The sequence below is a fragment of the Zootoca vivipara genome, chromosome 14 (genome assembly GCF_963506605.1).
Source record: "Zootoca vivipara chromosome 14, rZooViv1.1, whole genome shotgun sequence".
NCBI lineage: Eukaryota > Metazoa > Chordata > Lepidosauria > Squamata > Lacertidae > Zootoca > Zootoca vivipara.
The window spans coordinates 13,796,006-13,819,275 of NC_083289.1; the positions used below are offsets into that span (position 1 = coordinate 13,796,006).

Below are 23,270 nucleotides of genomic sequence, written 5' to 3' on the forward strand. Positions count from 1 at the left end.
GCATATGATGGGTTCCATACCAGTTGCTCGAATGGGACACATTTCCGGGGCACTGGTTGCGCCAGGAGACCAGCATCGTCCAGTGTCGCAACAGCACTGCGTTCTGGTCAACACCTGCTGGAGCTGGTTACCACAGCGGCCGTTGATGAGAGAAGAAAAGCAGTATCCTGGACGTACATCTGTTATAGGGGAAGCAACGGGCACAGTTTTCAGCTTTTTAGAACACTCCATCAGTTTATAAAGAATACATCTCTTTCAACACCGAATACAAGCAGCTCTAGCTATCCTAACCCTTGCTGTATGAAAACTCACTGATCCAAACATGAGGAATTAGTGCCTAAACCTCACTATACACACCGCAGAGTCAAATAACCATGCACCTGTGTGTAGTACTCAAAAAAAAAATAAACAGCCTTAAACAATCCCACTCCCATCAACAAACTCCCATCATCCCTAGCTAGCAGGACCAGTGGCGAGGGATAATGGGAATTGTAGTCCAAAAACAGATGGAAACCCAAGTTTGGGGAACCCTGCTTAAGAGTAAGGACCAGTAAATGAGCTGGCAACCCCCATCAATGTCTCCCCAGCAACAATAGAATAAGAAAGATATGAAAGAGAGAGGAGGATATGGTTTTTTAAATATTGCAATGCAGCCGCCGCAACCACCATAGAATGCTTAAAAGCTGCCCTTCTGTGAGATTCAAGATGCTAACTGTCTTGCAGGTTCTTAAGAACCTCACAGGAATAACAGTGAATGCCATCCAGTACTCTGGTTTTTATTTTTTTAAGGTTGGAGGGAAGATGGTGGGGGTCAACTCTGGCAGACAGCCATGAACGAGAATAGAATTAATGCCAGGAAGTCCAGAGTGGTTCCTGGAAATGAAGCTAGACATTTTCTTTCCTTTTCTAGAAGGAAAATCCGTAGCTTATCATGCACATTGCTCTAAAGAAGCAATACAACTATGCACGCCTTAGGCCATGCCACCCTCCCTCGCACTAAGCTGTGGCAGAGGCACCAGATGCAAGGGGATCACTCTTATTCAAGTGCAACAGGATAGCAACCTTTGGGTACTGGGCAGGTGAACCTTTCTCCACAGGGCCAGCTGTGCCATGCAGGAAAGTGAAGCAACCTTCCTCAGGCAAACACCCCCGGAGGAAGGATAGGGATTAAGTGTGTTGACTGAGCGATATAGCAAAACTTTTAAAGTTTTTGTCCTTGGAGATGGGGGAGAAGGAAGATGACACTCGGTTTTTGCTTCAAGCAGCTATCCACCAGATTTTAAAATTCTCCAATTGTTGCACCACAGCAGAGCCAGCCTCACCGTTAGCGGCAGATTGGGGGGAGCATTGGAAAGCTGTTCAAGCATAGAGCTATGAATGCCACATGGTCTGCTCTGCACTTCCTAAGCTAGGGTGCTGCTCTTAAGAGAACAGAAAGCATTGTCCCATCACCAGCATTGTAATAAAATTTCTAATTAGATATTTGAGATCTACAGTTAGTAAGTGGTCTATAAATGGGAGAAATAATAATGGTTACTGCCAGTGTGATTAGCTTCTGTACATGGAATCTTGACCTCTGCCTCAGGCAGCAAAATGTATTGGGCCAACTTTCATTCTCAGCAATATTAAACAAAATATGCATTTAAATGCCTTTAAAATATACATATTAAAATGCCCATTTGAATACATGTTAAACTAAATATTTAAATACATATTATCAGTAGCAACCAACAGGGCAGCACAGGTGGGACTGCATTGTTCTCCTGGCTTTCCAATGCTGCACATTACTTCCAGTTGCCAAGAGGGAATGGGAGAGAAGCAAGGCAGTGGGGAACTTGGCATGGTGCAATGCCAGAACTGGTGCCAGATTAGCTCTGCCACTGTGCCCACACCACACTATGTATATTTTTTAAATCCACCGACTAACATGGAAATGAATTGGAATTACAACTAAAGTGACATGGACCAAGAACAGGCACATTCATCCATCCCTATAATAAATCCTTAAAACACAGCACTGGAAGATGCAATTCATATGTTTTGCCTAAAGTCAAAGGAGGATTTGGAACAACAAGGCTGGGCTCTGTCTACCAGGCATTCAATTGGTTTTCCCATCCATTCTGGCTTTCCCTGCCAAGGTAATGACTGAAATGATACGGGCTTCAGGGCAGGCAAAAACAATGCAAATCAATCATTACTATCAACATTGCTGGCAGAGATGGGTTGGCTCCATATCTAAAATTGGACTGGCATTCACTATCCAGAGAGCATAACATGCCTAAGATTTCTCACTCAAAATTAAAACTGTTGGTCAAAGAACTCCATCTATCTTGGAAGCCAATGGATGAGGGAAAAGGAGAAAATAAGGCCCTTTTTAAACCCACTTTACAATTTACAGTTTTGAGCAATTATTTCACAGTGAATCTTTTCATGACAATAAGTAATAGTATGATTTGTTACTGAGTAGTAAAACAAGCCTGCTTATTTGTAAAGAAAGAGAAAGGTCACTCTTTAAGTCTTGGGCAGAAAGAGTTGCAGATGCAATTGCTCTGTTGGCAGGCTACAAACCACTCAAATAAGCACAAACCAATGTTGTTGTAATGAGAGAGCCACATCTCTCATACAATATAATTTATCATATTTATATTGTGTTCTTATGCAGTGCTGCTGATAGAACCTCACCAAAGGGAAGTCTCTCTCAGGCACATATGGTAACAGAAATACACAACACTGCCTTTCCAAATGAAGCTTTTGGATTGGCCAGGCCTGTATAAATATTAGGGAGCTGGCCTTCTGCCTTTGCTACATGTATGAAATCTGCTTTTCAGATTTATTCAAAGGGCATCTGCCATCTAGGAGGGTTGGGGGGGTGTTTATAATGGTTGGTTTTCATATATTTAAAATGCTTAATTTTAAAAGGAGGAGGAGGAGAACTTAAATGTCCCATGTTTCTTCCATTATGGAACTTATGGTGATAGGCAAAAAGTTCCTAGGTGGTCTACCATCAAGGCACTAATAAGACCCACCAGTGCTATTTTCTAGAAAAAGAGGTGCCAGAACTCACTATGAATGCCTCCCTTGTTCTCTTATACAGTCATACCTCGGTTTAAGTATGCTTTGGTTTGAGTACTTTCAGTTTAAGTCCTCTCCGGACCTGTCTGGAACGGATTAATCCACTTTCCATTACTTTCAATGGGAAAGTTCGCTTCAGGTAAAGTATGCTTCAGTTTAAGTACTCTGTGGACCGTCTGGAACGTATTAATCCACTTTCCATTACTTTCAATGGCAAAGTTCGCTTCAGGTTAAGTACAGACTTCTGGAACCAATTGTGTACTTAAACCGAGGTACCACTGTAATGGCAAGGCACCCACTTGAGAGGTGCCGGAACTGATGAGTGAGTTTAGGCTGCAAAAACACCCTGAGACCCACACAACTATTCCACCATAATCTTTGTTCACATATTTCAACGGATTTAGTAGTAGTAGCAGTAATAAAAAGTGGGTGAAAAATAAGTACACTATAGGCATTTATGCCTCTACCACAACACCTTGATTTGGTTCAGGAAGATTTTTCAAAGGTTCTTCGGGGAGAATGGCTTTCCCCTCTGCCCACCCCCGCCAAACAAAAAACAAAGAAGGATGCTAGGAGGGCCATTTGGAAGGGACATATCAGTTGAGAATCTTGCCAGTGTGGAACAGGAACAGGAACAGGAAGAGAGCCATTTTTAAATCTAACATGCATCTAAGCCAACATGAACATTGCAGCTGAATTACAGGGATAGAAAGTGCAATAAATAAATATTATCTTGTGAAAACTGATGCTAGCACCATACTGAAACTAATTCCAGACTAGCTATTTTTCCCAGTTCCATGAGTTTTGGCTAGCATCATTTTAATATTGCAAACGTGCAGTTTACAAATCCAAACTATCTGTGGATAATTAATAGTGTTCTGCATGTAGCACGTTTTGTCTTTTGTCTTGAAAATAATGTTGAAATATCATAATAGCTTAGGGCCTGGATTACCACTTTCACTCTGTTCCTTGTTGTTGTTTAGTCGTTTAGTCGTGTCCGACTCTTCGTGACCCCATGGACCATAGCACGCCAGGCACTCCTGTCTCGCACTGCCTCCCGCAGTTTGGTCAAACTCATGTTCGTAGCTTCGAGAACACTGTCCAACCATCTTGTCCTCTGTCGTCCCTTTCTCCTAGTGCCCTCAATCTTTCCCAACATCAGAGTCTTTTCCAAGGATTCTTCTCTTCTCATGAGGTGGCCAAAGTATTGGAGCCTCAGCTTCACGATCTGTCCTTCCAGGGAGCACTCAGGGCTAATTTCCTTAAGAATGGATAGGTTTGATCTTCTTGCAGTCCATGGGACTCTCAAGAGTCTCCTCCAGCACCATAATTCAAAAGCATCAATTCTTCGGCGATCAGCCTTCTTTATGGTCCAACTCTCACTTCCATACATCACTACTGGGAAAACCATAGCTTTAACTATACGGACCTTTGTCGGCAAGGTGATGTCTCTGCTTTTTAAGATGCTGTCTAGGTTTGTCATTGCTTTTCTCCCAAGAAGCAGGCGTCTTTTAATTTCGTGACTGCTGTCACCATCTGCAGTGATCAAGGAGCCCAAGAAAGTAAAATCTCTCACTGCCTCCATTTCTTCCCCCTCTATTTGCCAGGAGGTGATGGGACCAGTGGCCATGATCTTGGTTTTTTTGATGTTGAGCTTCAGACCATATTTTGCGCTCTCCTTTTTCACCCTCATTAAAAGGTTCTTTAATTCCTCCTCGCTTTCTGCCATCAAGGTTGTGTCATCTGCATATCTGAGGTTGTTGATATTTCTTCCAGCAATCTTAATTCCGGCTTGGGATTCATCTAGTCCAGCCTTTCGCATGATGAATTCTGCATATAAGTTAAATAAGCAGGGAGACAATATACAACCTTGTCGTACTCCTTTCCCAATTTTGAACCAATCAGTTGTTCCATATCCAGTTCTAACTGTAGCTTCTTGTCCCACATAGAGATTTCTCAGGAGACAGATGAGGTGATCAGGCACTCCCATTTCTTTAAGAACTTGCCATAGTTTGCTGTGGTCGACACAGTCAAAGGCTTTTGCATAGTCAATGAAGCAGAAGTAGACGTTTTTCTGGAACTCTCTAGCTTTCTCCATAATCCAGCGCATGTTTGCTATTTGGTCTCTGGTTCCTCTGCCCCTTCGAAATCCAGCTTGCACTTCTGGGAGTTCTCGGTCCACATACTGCCTAAGCCTGCCTTGTAGAATTTTAAGCATAACCTTGCTAGCGTGTGAAATGAGCGCAATTGTGCGGTAGTTGGAGCATTCTTTGGCACTGCCCTTCTTTGGAATCGGGATGTAGACTGATCTTCTCCAATCCTCTGGCCATTGCTGAGTTTTCCAAACTTGCTGGCATATTGGGTGTAGCACCTTAACAGCATCATCTTTTAAAATTTTAAACAGTTCAGCTGGAATATCATCACTTCCACTGGCCTTGTTATTAGCAATGCTTTCTAAGGCCCATTTGACTTCACTCTCCAAGATGTCTGGCTCAAGGCCAGCAACCACACTACCTGAGGTGTACGAGACCTCCATATCTTTCTGGTATAATTCCTCTGTGTATTCTTGCCACCTCTTCTTGATGTCTTCTGCTTCTGTTAGGTCCTTACCACTTTTGTCCTTGATTATGGTAATCTTTGTACGAAATGTTCCTTTCATATTTCCAATTTTCTTGAACAGATCTCTGGTTTTCCCCATTCTATTGTTTTCCTCTATTTCTTTGCATTGCTCATTTAAGAAGACCCTCTTGTCTCTCCTTGCTGTTTTTTGGAAATCTGCATTCAGTTTCCTGTATCTTTCCCTATCTCCCTTGCATTTTGCTTGCCTCCTCTCCTCCGCTGTTTGTAAGGCCTCGTTGGACAGCCATTTTGCTTTCTTGCATTTCCTTTTCCTTGGGATGGTTTTCATTGCTGCCTCCTGTATAATGTTACGAGCCTCCATCCATAGTTCTTCAGGCACTCTGTCCACCAAATCTAAATCCTTAAACCTGTTCCTCACTTCCACTGTGTATTCATAAGGGATTTGATTCAGATTGTATCTTACTGGCCCAGTGGTTTTTCCTACTTTCTTCAGTTTAAGCTGGAATTTTGCTATAAGAAGCTGATGATCTGAGTTACAGTCAGCTCCAGGTCTTGTTTTTGCTGACTGTATAGAGCTTCTCCATCTTTGGCTGCAGAGAATATAATCAATCTGATTTCGATGCTGTCCATTTGGTGATATCCATGTGTAGAGTCGTCTCTTGTGTTGTTGGAATAGAGTGTTTGTGATGACCAGCTTGTTCTCTTGACAGAACTCTATTAGCCTTTGCCCTGCTTCATTTTGAACTCCAAGGCCAAACTTGCCAGTTGTTCCTTTTATCTCTTGATTCCCTACTTTAGCATTCCAGTCCCCTGTAATGAGAAGAACATCCTTCTTTGGTGTCATTTCTAGAAGGTGTTGTAGGTCTTCATAGAATTGGTCAATTTCATTTTCTTCAGCACCGGTAGTTGGTGCATAAACTTGGATTACTGTGATGTTAAAAGGTCTGCCTTGGATTCGTATCGAGATCATTCTGTCATTTTTGAGATTGCATCCCATTACAGCTTTTGCCACTCTTTTGTTGACTATGAGGGCCACTCCATTTCTGCTACAGGATTCTTGCCCACAGTAGTAGATATGATAGTCATCCGAACTGAATTCGCCCATTCCCTTCCATTTTAGTTCACTGATGCCCAGGATGTCGATATTTATTCTTGTCATCTCATTTTTGACCACATCCAGCTTACCTCCACTCATGGTTCTTACATTCCAGGTTCCTATGCAATATTTTTCTTTACAGCATCGGACTTTCCTTTCGCTTCCAGGCATATCCGCAACTGAGCGTCCTTTCGGCTTTGGCCCAGCCGCTTCATCAGCTCTGAATCTACTTGTACTTGTCCTCCGCTCTTCCTCAGTAGCATGTTGGACGCCTTCCGACCTGAGGGGCTCATCTTCCAGCGTCATAACTTTTATATGCCTGTTGTCTTTGTCCATGGAGTTTTCTTGGCAGGGATACTGGAGTGGCTTGCCAGTTCCTTCTCCAGGTGGATCACGTTTAGTCAAAACTCTCCACTATGACCTGTCCATCTTGGGTGGCCCTGCATGGCATAGCTCATAGCTTCTCTGAGTTATTCAAGCCCCTTCGCCACGACAAGGCATTGATCCATGAAGGGGACTCTGTTCCTTATCATCACTTAAAACACCCAATCATTAAATTAAAATACTTTCAGCCTGAAGATGTAGATAGAAATGAAACCAAGTTTTAAATCTCTAAAAGATCATATTGCAGGGGCCCAGTGAGTGCAATTAAAACATACTGATTTGATGTTAGAGCTGAAGCTTGATCAATACATGTTGCTGCCCTAAGCTGGTAAACTATGCAGAGAATTGCATCTCAGAATCCTCTGCAATATCACAGAGAATGCTGGGGTTGGGGGGCACAATCATATTTGTGCATAGCCTTATATGATCTGAGAACAGTGTCCGGAATTATCAGCAACATTGCAAGGGATTCTGGGAGAACCTCTCAGCTCATGCACTTCTTCAATGGATGTTCTAAGTCAGGGGTTGGCAAACGGAGGCCCGGGGGCTGGATCCAGCCCAATTGGCCTCTGTATCCAGCCCGCAAATGGGTCTACAATAGCTGCTTGGATCGGTGCAATCGCCTCCCCCCCCCATTTTTGGGGGGGTGCCATTTTTTGTGACTTCCCCCCTCCCTCACCATGGCGGTGGCATCTCCTCCCTCCCTCTTCCTGGCTTCTCCCTGCCCTGCGGAGGAAGGGGGCTGGGCTTCAAAAGGAAGCTTTGCTGTCTGCCCGCTGGCCTCTCCCCATGGCTGTGCTGTGGGCTGGAGCTTGGCACGCCTGCTGGCACCCGGGAAAGCTGACCTGAAAAGGAGAGGCGGCGGTGCTGGCAGCGCCGGCTCCCAACCGCAGGCAGAGTGGCGGAGGAGGTAGGCAGGGGGAGGAGAGGGGCTGGGGGACAGAGGAGGAGAAAGAGAAGCCCCCTCTGCTGTGTGCACATGCTCTTGCGTGTGCAGTCCAGCCCACCACTAGGTCTGGGGGACGGTGAACCAGCGCCTCCAAAAAAAGTTTGCTGACCCCTGTTCTAAGTAACTACTTGAGTTGTTCATGAAATTGTGCTGAATGTGGAAGGGAAAGAAAGGAACAGAGAGACAGACCACATGTGTCCAAAGCTTCAATTAAAGAAGGGATGGGAAACTTGTGGCCCTCCAGATGTTGTTGGACACCAACTCTTTTCAGCCCCAGCCAGCACAGCTAATGGTCAGGAATGATGCACAGTGAAACAAAACTTGAAAGGCCACATTCCCCAGCCTTGCTTTAAAGTAAGGGGCTTCAATGTATACTATAAAAAGTAGCATTGCTGGTGTACAAAACATAGACTAGGAAGGAGTACACAGTCACCAAGGTATACCCAATGGGACTGGACTTTTGGGCAGGAAAGAGTTTGCATAGCCCCATGAAACTGTTAGCCTGACTTTCAAGGATGGGGTAGAAATGCAATTCAGTTCACATTTAAAGGCCAACTTACCTAATTCACAATTTCTGAAACAATACAAGAACCAAATACAATACAAGATCCTTTGAAATTAGCACTTCTCTGAATTTTGCAGTGGAGCTCTCCAACAAAAGAATGTTTGCAAAAAAAATGCATTGTATTAGGAGAAAGTGAATGTAAAAATGGATGTATTAATTTTAAGAAGAAATTGCTTGCAAAAAGGTGTACTTTAGTCAAAACTGCATACAAAAATGTGTTTAAGCAGCAGAAATTCACACTATACTGCTGATGAATTTTCATGAGGATTTTTTATTATTGCAATTTATTGCAGAAATTTGGAAAACTGAAATTAAGTTTGAAAAAAAATGAGAAACTGAGAGAACTGAAATGAACAGATCCATCCATCCCTAGTTACCTTACAGAAGAGCGGGACCTACAACAACAGAATTTTGACTGTAGCAGTTCTATTTCTGGGGTCTAGAAATCCAAACACCAACAGCCACCAATGTCAGTAACAGAAAAAAATGTATATTTTATATCATAGATTGAAGAGCAAATTTTCATGGTATAAAATATATTAAATTTTACTTAGGGAAATCACCAACGAAATAAGTTATAATAGTCTCAGTGATGTCTAAAAACTACACCACTGAAAGCAGCCGTCGGCATTTTTATTTTTTAAAAATCCCAAATGAATCACCTCCCAATTTAAATCCATTCCAGATTTCTAAGGGGAAAGTATGTTTTACAACATTGGTTCTAATTCCATGTCCGTTTTGTTCTGCCTTTTCCCCTTGAATGAACCCATTTCACATGGAGTGCTATGCGGAGTTTGGGATTGTGTGCATATCATATTTCAAACAGACACACACACACACACACACACACACACACACAGAGAGAGAGAGAGAGAGAGAGAGAGAGAGAGAGAGAAACTGTCCAGACTTAACAAAAAAAAGATGTTAAGTCACAAGAGAGGGATTGTTATAATCCCTTCTTTTTTGCTCAAGGGAGTGGTTATTACTTCCTGCCTTCTCCTCCCATGAATACTTCTATTCTCTTCCTCCTCATATTATTATGTCTGTTAGTATACCCCGGTGTATGACAGCCAAAACTAGTGCATGGGTATGCATCCTTATTCATACCAGCTGCTGAACTGTACGACTATGTGAACTTTTAAAAATGCATAAGCTTCTGAATAGTATCAACATGCTTTCAAAACTCAATGCTTTTTATTTCAGGAACAAATGGGTTGAACATAAGTAGCACTACAGTTGTGGAAGGCACATCCTCACTGTCCTGTGCATAGAGTGATTCTCTCCCCTCCCTTGTGATGCGGAGTTTAAATGGGAATCAATCCCTTCAATCAATCCTGTGACCTGTGAATCTTTGCTGACGAAGAATAGTCGAAACAGGGCCTTGTCCTGATTTTTACTGGAATTTACCTTTATTTGCCTTCAACATTGGGATTGATTCCCATTTAAACTCCGCATCACATCAATAAAACCTTGTGAAGATTTATTTGAAATCCATCTTCTTTTGGTCTGAGTTCTTGCAATTTATCGTTTATTTCTGGACTTTCCCAAGAACTCCAATTTCTACTGCAATTCCTCTGTTCACTTCTATGTGCATTTAGAGGAGGGGGAACTACAAGAAGGAAGCACGATAGCTGAAATCCTGGCCCAAATCTTGCAGCACGTAAAAATGGGGAGAGATACTAATAAATATGCACAGCCATTCTGCGAAGGCTCTCTTTGGGTGCACCAATGGGATTAGGTGCACCAATTTTTTAAAAAACAATTCAGTCTTCTAATCTTTCATTTAAAATAAAAATAAAGACCTAGCCCATTAGATCTGTCCACAAAGCAGATCTTTGGAACCATTCAAATAAGTTTGGTTCCATGTACTTCTTTTCACAGATTTTTCCATTGCATTTCCATATCTACCATGTCTACATTTGCATTTTTATTTTTTTACTCACCTATACACCTGGAGCCATCTGGGGATGTATAATATCCAGAAGGGCATTTGCAAAAGTAACTGCTAACTGTGTTGGAACATTCTCCCCCATCACAGATTCCAGGAATGGTATTGCACTCATCGATATCTAAAGGTTTAAAAAAAAAATGAAGAAAAAGAAGAAGAAGAAGGTTCAATCATATTAGAACAATAGTGTCCGGGGGACTACTTACAGGGAGCCTCCCCCAGTCATCCTGACCAGTACTTCGCCCAGCGACAGCACAAGCAGCGAGTCGAGAGGAGGAATGAGGAATGGAGCGGTTTGGAGAGAGGGCTCAGTGAGGAGAATAGGCAAACATAGGTCTCAGCTACATTTGTAAATATAAAGAACTTTACATGCATCATAACACTGTGACACCAGGTGGCGCTGTGGAGTCCCATCTTTCGCCAATGGGATTTCCCTGTACTGTATGACGTTTACAATGCATTTAACTTAATCGTTGCTTTTTTACGTGTCTAGATCCAGCTATGGTCTGAACAAATGCTAAGCATATTTTCTTCACCTGTGAGTAAAAAGAGAGACTTCACAGATCATGAATTGAGGTGAGGGGGATTTACCAGATCAGAGGGTAGCATTTCCTAACAGATGTCGAGAAATCTAATAGTTTTCTTTTTCTAGGAATCAAGCCCTGAGCAAGAGAGTAGTCATGTCATGGGAGTAACCATAGTGCTGCAGACAATACACAAGATAGATTTCAGTCTCTTTAAAAAAAGCACATAATGTTTTTAATGGGCTTACTTTTTGTCTCCTATTGCTAATGTCTGGAAAGTCATCAGCCATATTTGCCGTTACCTCAATGAAACCAAAGTGCTTAAACTGATGACAATGGTATTTATATTAATGTCAACAGCGCTATAAACAGTGAAAGGCTGTTTGGGTTAGGCTCAGCCTTAAAATAAAATCTGGAGATTTTGCTTTCAATAAGACCAGACCCTCTGTAAACAGAGGCAACACTAGCTTGAAGATAAACAGTAGGGAACTTGAGTCAGAAAATACTTGAATCTAATCCATTTGCAACTACCCCCCCCCCATGCCTCAATGAATCAGGACTCAGTTCATATCAAAAAATTTAGTTGCTACACTGGATTCATATTTTAGTTGCTGAGTTTTTAGGGACACCTAGAGGGTTAGAATCTGTTCAATGAGCCAAAATCCACCTAGCACTGCACTCAGGAAGAAAGCAGCAAGTGATCTTGCCTCCATATTTGCACAGCCAAGCATGAAGTCCCTCTTCCATATCCCCATTGGTGAAGTAAGGTTAATTGTTATAGCAGATTGTCCAAATCAGAGGCAAATAATAGTGTCAAGGTCACCAGAGGTTACATTTCAGGAATTCAATACCATAAGCAGGGAATGCTTATGGTAAATTCTACCAGTGAAGCAACACATTTGAAGAGTCAAAGGCAAAAGGGAGAGCCAATGAGCACCTCGTTCGAAATGGAACCAGTCTGTGTTTTGTGCTGGGATGCCCAGCATTCAAATTACAGGAAGAGCAGAGGAGATCCAGGGCTTGTTCACATTTGAGTACAGTGGTACCTCGGTTTACAACCACAATTGGTTCCGGGAGTCTGTACTTAACCTGAAGCGTACTTAACCTGAAGCGAACTTCCCCATTGAAAGTAGTGGAAAGTGGATTAATCCGTTCCAGACGGGTCCGTGGAGTACTCAACCTGAAGCATACTTAATCCGAAGTATGAGTGTAATTGGTTCTGGACGTCTGTACTTAAACTGAAGCTTACTTAAACTGAAGCGTACTTTCCCATTGAAAGTAATGGAAAATGAATTAATCCGTTCCAGATGGGTCAGCGGTGTATGTAAACCGAGGTGGTTGTAGACCGAGGTATGACTGTATTGTAAAGGTAAAGGGACTCCTGACCATTAGGTCCAGTCGTGACCGACTCTGGGGTTGTGGCGCTCATCTCGCGTTATTGGCCGAGGGAGCCGGTGTACAGCTTCCAGGTCATGTGGCCAGCATGACAAAGCTGCTTCTGGCAAACCAGAGCAGCACACGGAAACGCCGTTTACCTTCCCGCTTGGAGCGGTACCTATTTATCTACTTGCACTTTGACATGCTTTTGAACTGCTAGGTTGGCAGGAGCTGGGACCGAGCAATGGGAGCTCTCCCCGTCGCAGGGATTCGGACCACCGTCCTTGTGATCAGCAAGCCCTAGGCTCTGTGGTTTAACCCACAGAGCCACCTGAGTCCCTAAATTTGAGTATTACTTAGCTGATAATCCTCTCCTCCCTCCCCCATTCAAATTAGACTGGAGTAGTCCAAACCCTGCACATATTTGATTTGATATATGAGGAGAAACTTTGATTTTTCCCATTCATACCAACAGGTGTTCCCTTTTGTGCTTGTCCCTGTTTCCTACTTTGTTGATTCTATTGTGCCAGGTAAGTAAAGGCAGGGCATATGCACAAATAGGTGCTGGTGTGACCTGCATTTTTTAAAAAAATTCCCCACCCAGGAAGTGCACAGAATCACACAGTCAGTGAGTTATAAACTCTCAGCACACCGTTTTTTAATGTGGTTTGCTTGTGCAGTTTTCTGGTTTTTGCATATCTGTGGGATATATATATAATGCTATGTTCCATTCAAGAGTGCACCATAAATAGTTATGAACACAGCCAAGACAGAAATGAAAGTACTGAGAAAGTAGTGGCCATGAGAGTAGCAGAAAGTGACAATTGATCTACCCACTGAACAAATAATCTGTGACCCTGAGTAGATCAGTTTGGAGCCTGATTCCCCCTAAATTGTCAGATTATCCCCATACTGTACTGGGTTAACATGAAATTATAGAGGGAAGCTCTCACAATTGGTGTTGCTTGAAAGTAATTGTATTCTTATTTAACTTGCATAGTCCACATGACAAAAAGCTGCAAACACACAGTAAAGTCGCATGTGGTCAAGCCCCCAGTCCCTTTAACTTTTGTGAGAGTCTTCTTAAGGACCTGATTTTGGAAGGCTAGAAGAAAAACATTATTTGGGTAAAACTGGAAGGAAGCATGGTGTGGCACTTACAGGCTTCATCACAGTTCCCTCTGTCTCCCCCCCCCTCTCCCCACAATTCAAGTATTGAGGATACAGCATCCACGTCTTGAATTGCACTTGCACTGACTTAACATTAGTCTTTATGTTCCTATAAGATCAACAAGCTTTTAAAAGGGTGCTAAAGAAAAGTTCGACATCTTCTCAAACTACACTTCTATCTGCTAAACTTATGAATGGAGTACTGACCAAGACAGGAATAAAGCGCCTTATTGAATGAATGACTCTTCATTGTTGTCCCAACATACCAACATCTTAATAAGGGTTTTCAGACAGAACATCCATTCATTCCAGCTGACGTTCTGCTACACCATGTACCTATCAAAAGTGGTGGGTTCTCCGCTATATTACCCAGCCAATGAGACCTTAAATATAGCTGCAGCACTGTATACACACTCTGTGGCATGCAGGATTACAGTTTTGCAAGCATGAATGCTTTAAGGAAGATCCAAGTTTAGCATCCCACTTAGGCTACATTCGTCACAATACATTTTGAATGTGTTATAAACATCCCAACACCAGATGGTGCCAGAGAGCAAAAAGGCGTTTATATGGATTTTTACATAGGCTTTTTTGTTGTTGTTGTAACGATTTAATTTCTGACTTATTTATAGCGTTTTTAACCTGTGTCTAGATCCACCCTTACTCTCCAAATCCTATAGTCCTATCCACAACCCATTAAACAAGAGAATCTAGATTTAAACAGATGTAAACCAATGGGGCTAAATTGCAGTATCTCAATTCCACATAATCCGGTATAACTGGTTTTTGAACCAAGATGTGACTGAATTTAACTCTAGAAACACTACCAGTGATTCCTGTGTTTGAGAACTTGCAACTTCTACATTTGGCTGCCCTTTTGCCAACAGCACTGGCAGACAGAATGAAAACTGTATTTGTCTGGAGCAAATTCTTTGCAATTTGGTTTACATAAGGTAAAATTAAAATGACAAAGGAGTTGTTGCATAAATATTATTATTTTACCTAGATTTATATTTCCTCAGTTATATGGCACCCAATTTACAGAGTCTTAAAGGGGTCTTACATTCAGGATGATCTGTGTAATATTACAACCTTGAAAGGGTTTATGCTTTACTTATGTATAGTTCCCATTGACCTTCATGAATAATTTACCAAAAGGAACACATTCCTTCCTTCTTCTAAATAAATCCATTGAAACACATGTACACTGCTGAATGAGCTATGATGTTACATAAGATACGAAGCACAGCCCATGTGAAATGTTACTTTATTGGGATGGAGTACAGAAAGATCTGTGGGTTTTCAGAGAGGAAAGAATGGGATTGATTGAAATAAGAGAGATACTGTCTGAGAATATGCATGCACATTTATGTGGATGTGGGTAGCACTGTGGTCTAAACCACTGAGCCTCTTGGGCTTGCCGATCAGAAGGTCAGCAGTTTGAATCCCCGCGACCGGGTGAGCTTCCGTTGCTCTGTCCCAGCTTCTGCCAACCTAGCAGTTCGAAAGCATGCCAGTGCAAGTAGATAAATAGGTACTGCTGTGGCGGGAAGGTAAACAACATTTCTGTGCGCTCTGGCACTTGTCACAGTGTTCTGTTGTGCCAGAACCGGTTTAGCCATGCTGGCCACATGACCTGGAAAGCTGTCTGTGGACAAACGCCAGCTCCCTAGGCCTGAAAGCGAGATGAGTGCCACAACCCCATAGGCGCCTTTGACTGGACTCAACCGTCCAGGGGTCCTTTACCTTTACCTTTTTACCTAAATTTATGTGATGCGGAGTGGGCAAGAGAAGAGAGAGAACCATATCCAAATTTCATTTGCATAGCCCTTCCTTTATGCATCAATAATGGCCAAGGAGAAAATGTAAAGAGAAGGATGGTGAATTTTATCATATGTGGTGGACATGCGAAAAAGTTAAAAGATTTTGGGAAATGATATATAACGAACTGGAAAAGATTTTTAAATACACCTTTCCCAAAAAAGGAGGCTTTTTTATTGGGACTTATAGGATAGGAGATCGTAAAAGAAGACCAAGTATTATTTATGTATGCGACAACCGCAGCCAGAACTTTGTTAGCCCAAAAATGGAAAACTCAGGAGTTACCGACGATTGAAGAGTGGCAGACGAAAATGATGGACTATGCAGAATTAGCAAGGCTAACTAGCAGGATCCGAAACCAGGGAGAGGCAAGGTACCAAAAAGATTGGAGTAAATTTGTAGACTATATGGAGAGGAATTGTAGAAGTTTAAAGACACTTGCAGGACTGAAATAAATCCTACGAAATGACTTTAAGTAGAGAGAGTGAAGGAACTGCAAGATAGGAGTGAATAAGAAAACCGAATTGGGGGGGGGAGGGAAGTCAATTTTGTGTTTATTGTGTGTGGTTGTTTTGTTGTTGATTGTTTTGTTATTGTTTAATGTGTATATTTGAAAATTTAATAAATTGCTTTTTTAAAAAAAATGGCCAAGGAGAAAGTGCAATATGGGGGAGAGCTATGAGGATATAAAATGCTTCAGCATAGCTTTCTCCAGTTCCAACCTTTCACATAGTTATAAATCAAAATATTGTCAAAATATGTTCCCCTTTCATTTAATTCTGACCTACTGCTACAGTTATACTAGTCTAGATGTTGTTGTGGTGGTGGTGTTTGTTGTTGTTGTTGTTGTTGTTGTTGTTGTTGTTGTTGTTGTGTTTATACCCCACCAATTTGGCTGGGTTTCCCCAGCCACTCACATAAAAATACTGGGGGGAAATGAAAGTGTCATGAAAGGCTCGAAATGCAACATAATTTATGCACAGAGAGAGATAATACTGAAATGCCCTTTGGGTAATTAATATTTCCATAATGTATTTGTGCGAAGAAATATTTGAAATACTGTTTGCTTCAAATGTGAAAACATTTCCCCTTATTTTCAAACGAAGGTTTTGAAAGGACTTACCATCACATTTCTGTGTCACTTCATTAAACTTGTGTCCAGCTGGGCACTTGCACTCAAAAGATCCAACAGTATTAATGCAATTTCCCCCTTGACAGATTCCAGGGATAGCTTGGCACTCATCCACATCTATCATGCAAAAGGGGTGGGGGAGAAAAACCACACACACAAAAAGAACTGTTAACAATTTGACCACACAAAAATTATTTTAAAAAAATTCACTGTTCCCACATCATCTTGTAAGGTTTCTTGCCTGGAAGAAAGTCCAATTCATTTGGAAATTATTAAGTTTTTTGTTTGTTTGTTTTTTACTTTAGTACATTAATTTAGTACATTCTCCCTAAGTACTTTCTATTTTAAAAAGTAATACAAAGAAATTTCAGCCATTGTTGTATTCAAGTTTATACCATCAAACTGCATGGGGTACAAAATATGTGAGGCTAGGCCCCTTGCTTAGCATCCTATAGTCAGTATTCCATCAAGCACATCAAGAAAAGTAAAACCCAATGTCATCCTTAATTATAGAGCCAGTTCATATTTAACATTTTGTCCTCAAGTACAAAAAGGACCTGTATGGATCATGTCATCCAATTGTTAATGGTGCATGGCCCGTTTCTCCACAAAACCAAGGCCCACTCTACTCCTGATTGTCACTTCCATGTTGACTATGCATACATAAATTACAATATGCTTATATAACTCCGATTAAAATTGCTGTTTGTGTATATTCCATTTATTTTTTTTCACATGAAGATTGGCTCCATAAGTAAAAGGAGTCGTTGGCTATTCCAGGACACGGCAATTACTGACTGGGCAATGTTCTCAATATGCTAGACTTTTGGCCCTATCTGCACTAAACATTTATAGCATTATCATGCCAATTTAAGTATACTCAAAGAATACTGTGTACTGTAGTTCGCAAAGGGTGCTGAGCTGTGTTACTAGGGAACCTATTCCCTTGAAAGAGTACCATACCACTTTAAACAGTCAAGACTTCCACCAAGAATCCCAAGGAGCTCCTCACAGACCTACAATTCTTAGAGTGATTTAACAGTCAATCCTTTTTTTCCAGGGAACTCTGATTACTGTAGCTCTGTGATGGGATTCCCATGATTCTTTGTGGGAAGCCATGACTGCTTACTGCTATTAGACAGGGGCCATTAGACAGGAGAATATGCTAGTTTAGGACAATGAAAGGTTAGAACATAACCACACACATTTTATGGAAGTTGTTTCTGTAGTTTATAGAGCAGCCCCAGCTGTTTAAAGATAAGAGAAAGGGCATGGTTTTTGCTAAATCATATCCAAATTTTCTATAACAATAGACTGCCTTCAGTTCATCATGGGAATCTTTAGATTATAAATCTGATACTACTTTGGTTAATCTTTATCCCTTCTAGACCCACTAACTACTGTACCTCATTAGACAATATTTTAGAGAACGGCCTAAAACAAATCCTCCCAAAGATGTAGTCCTGGGAATATAAAACCCACACCAATTTAGTGTATAGCAACTGCCCCTTTTAACTTTATCCTGCTTCCTGCCAGACATCCAGACAATAAAAGAATTTATACAGCTGTATATGTATAATAATAAAAGCCAAAAGCAGTGTAAAGGCTTTTGGCTGTGAGGCATGCTAAAGAATAAAGAAATAAATATCTTGTTGGAGTGGTATTCAACTAAGCATTACTCATGAGTAGACCTGCTGAAGTTAATGGACACAACCAACTTAGGTTTATTTACTATATTACTTAAAATACATGGCAAGCTGTTATAAGCAGCGCAACCTAAGAGTTGTCCCACATTAGAGGAATTTCTCTAAAGAGAGGTATCGACAAGTTCCGGTTGCAAAATGTTAAAATAAACAATTTTATTGTGGCTGTGCTATTGCCAAAATCCGTTCTGTCTTCCTGTAGCATTGCAGAATGGAGCTACTTTCCTAATGAAAGAAACTTTTGGCACCAAAGAAAGTGCTTGCAAGTTTTACAAATGCCATTGCAATTTACAAGAGCATCCGGCACTCCGTAGATGCTTTAACGAACAGATGTGTCACTCCTTTCCACGGCTTTCTCTACAATTTCAGACAGCAGGTGAAGCTCGGTTGCAATCATTCTATTAATAAAAATTTCAGCAGCTGCTACTGTATCGTACCTTGACAGGCTCCTGTCCGTATGTTCGGAATGAAGCCCCGGCGACAAGGATGAGGCTGAGCTGGACACATTTCACAGGGGTGGCCCCACGCTCTCCCGACAGTCGCACAGCAGAGGGTCTTTGTGCAGACTATCCCGCTGAGTTGCCCCTGGCACATCTGATTGGTTACCAAAGTGAAGCACGGGCCTGTCCTATAATCTGGATCAGAACAATGAAACATCATCAGTATTAAATCAGGGGGTGAATTTCATTGATGCGAACTCAAAGCAACAATATAAGAACTTGGCAGATAACTCTGCACACTCCCCGCCCCCAGGCACGTAGAAGCAGGCATCCTTTCAACTCTGGTCCTGCTAATTCTGTGTTTTTATAGCGTGATTTTACCCTGTGAACCGCCTGGTGACCTGCAGGTATGGGACGGTATACAAACAAACGAATTTCCACACTGCAGTACAGAAGCAAGTGTATAGCAAAAATGAGAGAAAGGGAAGTCAATAAATTATGTCCCTAAAATTGAAGGAAGGGAAGGAGCACTTCCTAATAAATGGACTTCCGAGTGTCATTGCCTCTTATTCCAAAAGGGGGGAAACAGGCCTGAGACAGAGGCTTAAATGAGGTTCCGGCAGCCTTATTTATCACAGCCCTGTGTAGCTTCACAGTCTTGTTCTGTGCTTTGTGCTGTGTGCACCCCCCAAACTGCATATATGAGGACTCCTCACATTTCATACAATAGGGAAACAAACTTTCTGATCTGTAGGGAACCGTAAAGGATCCTGGCCCAACGGGAAAAACAGTAGCACTCTCTCCTTAGCAGCAAGTTTGCCTAAACCCTTCCCTGATTAATCTTGCCTCGAGCACAATACTTATATTAATAAAAGAATACGCTTATTATTTTTCCTACCACTGAATTTAACAGATCCTAAAGGGCTGTAGCTAACAACCAAGTTAATTAGGGGCAAATTTCAGTGACATGCAGGCACAAAGCATACCCATTTAACTGTGGGCAACCTTTGCCTGCCGCTAAAGGAAAGGGCATGTGGAACACATCTGATTTGATTTGTTTATGGTACGACAAACTATTTATCCGAGAGACAAAATTAAACTAGGCCGTTAATAAAAAGATTCACTTGTATTTTGTTCCATTCTCCCACGGCAACAACAAAACAGTGGCACGGCCAGCTCCCCTGCACGCACATACACACTCTCACACACAAGCTCTCTTTTTTCTCAAACGAACATTTGTCACCTTCTATCCATCCTTCTTTTCTGGGCCTTCCTTTATTCATTGCCCTCGCAAAGAACAGATATTTTCCCTTAAAATGTTTTTTACACGCTGGTACAGAGGGCAAACACAAGCATCCCCCCTCCAAGCCCAAGTCCTTCACAATTGCACCTATGTAGTTGCCAACTCTTACATTCTCTTACAACTCTTACATTCTCACTTTACATCAGGGGTTCTCAAACTTCTGAGCCCACTGGCCTCCAGATGAGCTTATAAAGTGCCATACATTGGGAATGTATATGAGATAAAGTAAAGAAATATCAATATATAATCAAGATTTGTTTATCATTGATCACCATTACTAAGAATAAAATAAATAAGGGTGTAAAACAGGGTTACCAGACGTCCCCATTTCCCAGGGACAGTCCCCGGATTTGTGAATAAGTCCCCAGACAAATTCCATCCCTGGAATGTCCCCGGGTTTCATCTAATGTTCCTAGGAAATGCAGCAGCAGCAGTTTCAGCAGCCTGGAGCAGTTGGCTCTGGCTGGTTTCAGGAGCTGCTCAGAAGTCCCCATATGATGGTGGGGCAGGGGCTCTAAGATGCAGCTTCCGGGCTGCCTCCACCTTCCCTGACCCCAGCAACTAAGTTGTGAAGGGAGGCTTCATGCTGCCTATTGGAGCAGCCTCCCAACTCCTACTTGCGTGCAAGCGGGAGCGGGGTGGGGATCTCTCAGCTGTGAAGGGAGGCTTCACGCTGCCTATCAGAGCTTGTGTGCAAGCAGGATGGAGCAGGGATCTCTCAGTTAGGCAACGGGAAGCCCCAAACTACTAGCATCTCTCTCTGTCCGTCTCCAGGGCTGCCCCAAAGGGCACCAATGGCAAAAGAGCGGCAGGCCCAGGAGGAGAGAGAAAGTGTTGCTGAGGGTGGACGGCAGGCGGCACACAGGGCCCCCAGTCTGTGTGTGCCCACACTTCCCCCTTCTTCAACTGCCATTTTCTGCTCATGCCGCCTTTGCCTTCCCCAAGTTGCCCACGTAGAGGCACGAGGGGCAGGGGAGGGAAAGGGAGCCCTGGCACGCACACACACACACACACACACACACACACACACACACGGTTCTGCATGCAGGGCTCCCCAAGTAAATAAAAAAAGGAGCAAGAGAAAGATAAGCTTTGTTCTCTCCTCTGGCCTCAGTTAACCTCGATAACCTATTTTCGCATGACTTTGCTGCCTTCTTTTTCTTTGATTCAGCCTCCTTGCTCAACAATTTCAGCAAAAAGCTCAACAACTCTGTGTGTGTGTGTGTGTGGAATTTTACTTCTTGAAATATGGTGAGCCTACCCGTACAGTCCTACTGACCTCAATATCAAACACTTTGAGAAACCATTCTACTTTAAAGTGTACAATGGAGGAGGCCCTTAGCAGAGGCTCAGTTGGTCCCAATGAACTATACAGTAGGACTGCATATTGCACCGGGGGGGGGGGTAGATTCCAGGGGGCAGTGTGTAAAGCCGCCCCCATGTGGGCAATCTTACCTTCCAGAGATTGCAGAAGATCTCGCAGGGCTGTCTGAGATCTCGCAAAGGCCTCCATAACCTGTGCGAGAACTTCCGCCAGCCCAATAAGCAAGGCAGAGAACTTAAAGGATAATTCTGTGCCAGGTTTTCCCACCATGGAAAGAGCTTTGAAGCTCTTTGCCCTTGCTTACTCGGCTCTGGAGGCCTTTGAGAGACTTTTTTTTGCCAATGACTTTTTCCTGTTCTTTTTTCTTTAAAAAAAAACAAGCAAAACGTGTGTGTGTACAGTAGTGTTTAATGTACACTTCTTAATTTTATTATTAAGTGGCCTATAAATTTAGTTGCATAAAATAAATTTGAATCAACTGAATTGCCAGATGCAAGCATTTGAGTGTCATAAATTTCAGTTAGTATTTGAGATTAGGTCACACAAAGTCTCTCTCCAGGAATTTAAGCACTAGTCGGTTCAAATAAAGGTTATGCTCTAAACTTGCTGTGTTTTCTCCTTCCCTTTATCCAACCTTCAGTTTTCCTTAGACTTGTTTATAGTTACTTGCCCCCAGTGGCAAGTTGAAATTACCTCCAAATGTGAAAGCACAAAATCTTTACAAAATTTGTCCCATCCTCTCACCCTGTCACCTGTCAGGCCACACAACAAAAAATAAGTGTGGACATATTGGCTAGTGTTTATTGTTGGGGTTTTTTAAGTGGGCTAGTGACGTCTTTGCACAGCCTTCCAACTGGTTCAAAAGAAAGGGGAATCACTATGCAAAATACTTCGCAGAATGCTAGATTGAACATTTTAATTGAGTTCCATTTTCAAACTGTAAACACACTGAATCTTTGGTTGAGTTGTGATATATCAGTTTGCCTATGTACAGTGCTTCCCCCCCCCCTTAAAAATGTTTAGGGGTACTCTCATTTTACTACTCATATTGAAATACTGTCCCTCAATGAGGCCAAACTTCGATTCACAAAATGTTTAGGGGTATGCGTACTCCTGCATCCCCGCAGGAAAAAAAAAAACACTGCCTAAGTATATTTTCTTTTACACTAGTCTCTATATCCCAATGCTTATGTACCTACCTATTAAAACTTTGAAACATCTCCCTTGTGAATATGATGTGCTATAGGGCAATAAATTCCCATTCTACCTTATTATTATTATTATTATTATTATTATTATTATGCATTTATTTATACTCTGCCTTTTTCCCTGATGGGGACTCAAGGTGGCTTACAAATAAAAATAAGAACAGCTAAAAACATTTTTTTAAAAAAAAATCATAAAAAAACAATTAAACATTGATAGAATTAAAACTACACACACACACACACACACACACACACACACACACACACACACACACACAATGTAGTTGAGACCCAAGCTCATTCCTCTGCTAGGGTACATTTATATAAAAATTCCCCATGGTAACTAGAAATATCACACTGGTCTCTTGTTTTCAGAGGGGAGGAAGAACCTTTAGGCCAGTGGTTCCCAAGTGGTGGTTTGTAGATCCCAGGGGCTCCATGTCACATATCCGTCAACTGCCCGGGACATCGCGTTTTGAGAGGGGACCGTGCCCTCACGCTAGAACACAGCATTTAAAAAATGACAGACTGTGGTCGGACATGCATCTCGCACGAGATTGTGTCACCTAAAACCTTGTGTTTATGGGTATTGCGTTCACATGCGGGTTATGTGACTAGCTCAGGAGTGCAGCCTAGAAGACCCGCGGCCCAGCTTTGTGATGGGACATGTTGGA

The 23,270-nt window shown here is 42.1% G+C and overlaps 1 protein-coding gene across 2 annotated transcripts in view; it reads right to left on the reverse strand.

Moving 5' to 3' along the window:
* FBN1 (fibrillin 1) overlaps positions 1-23,270 on the reverse strand; it is a 219,582-nt gene that overhangs the window by 120,812 nt on the left and 75,500 nt on the right. For both annotated transcript variants that reach the window (XM_035132327.2, XM_035132328.2), the window contains exons 7-10: positions 18,759-18,956; positions 16,610-16,735; positions 10,590-10,715; positions 21-179 (exon numbers count right to left, since the gene is read on the reverse strand). In XM_035132327.2, the coding sequence (XP_034988218.2) occupies positions 21-179; positions 10,590-10,715; positions 16,610-16,735; positions 18,759-18,956 (609 nt within the window). The remainder of the gene's footprint in view (positions 1-20; positions 180-10,589; positions 10,716-16,609; positions 16,736-18,758; positions 18,957-23,270) is intronic.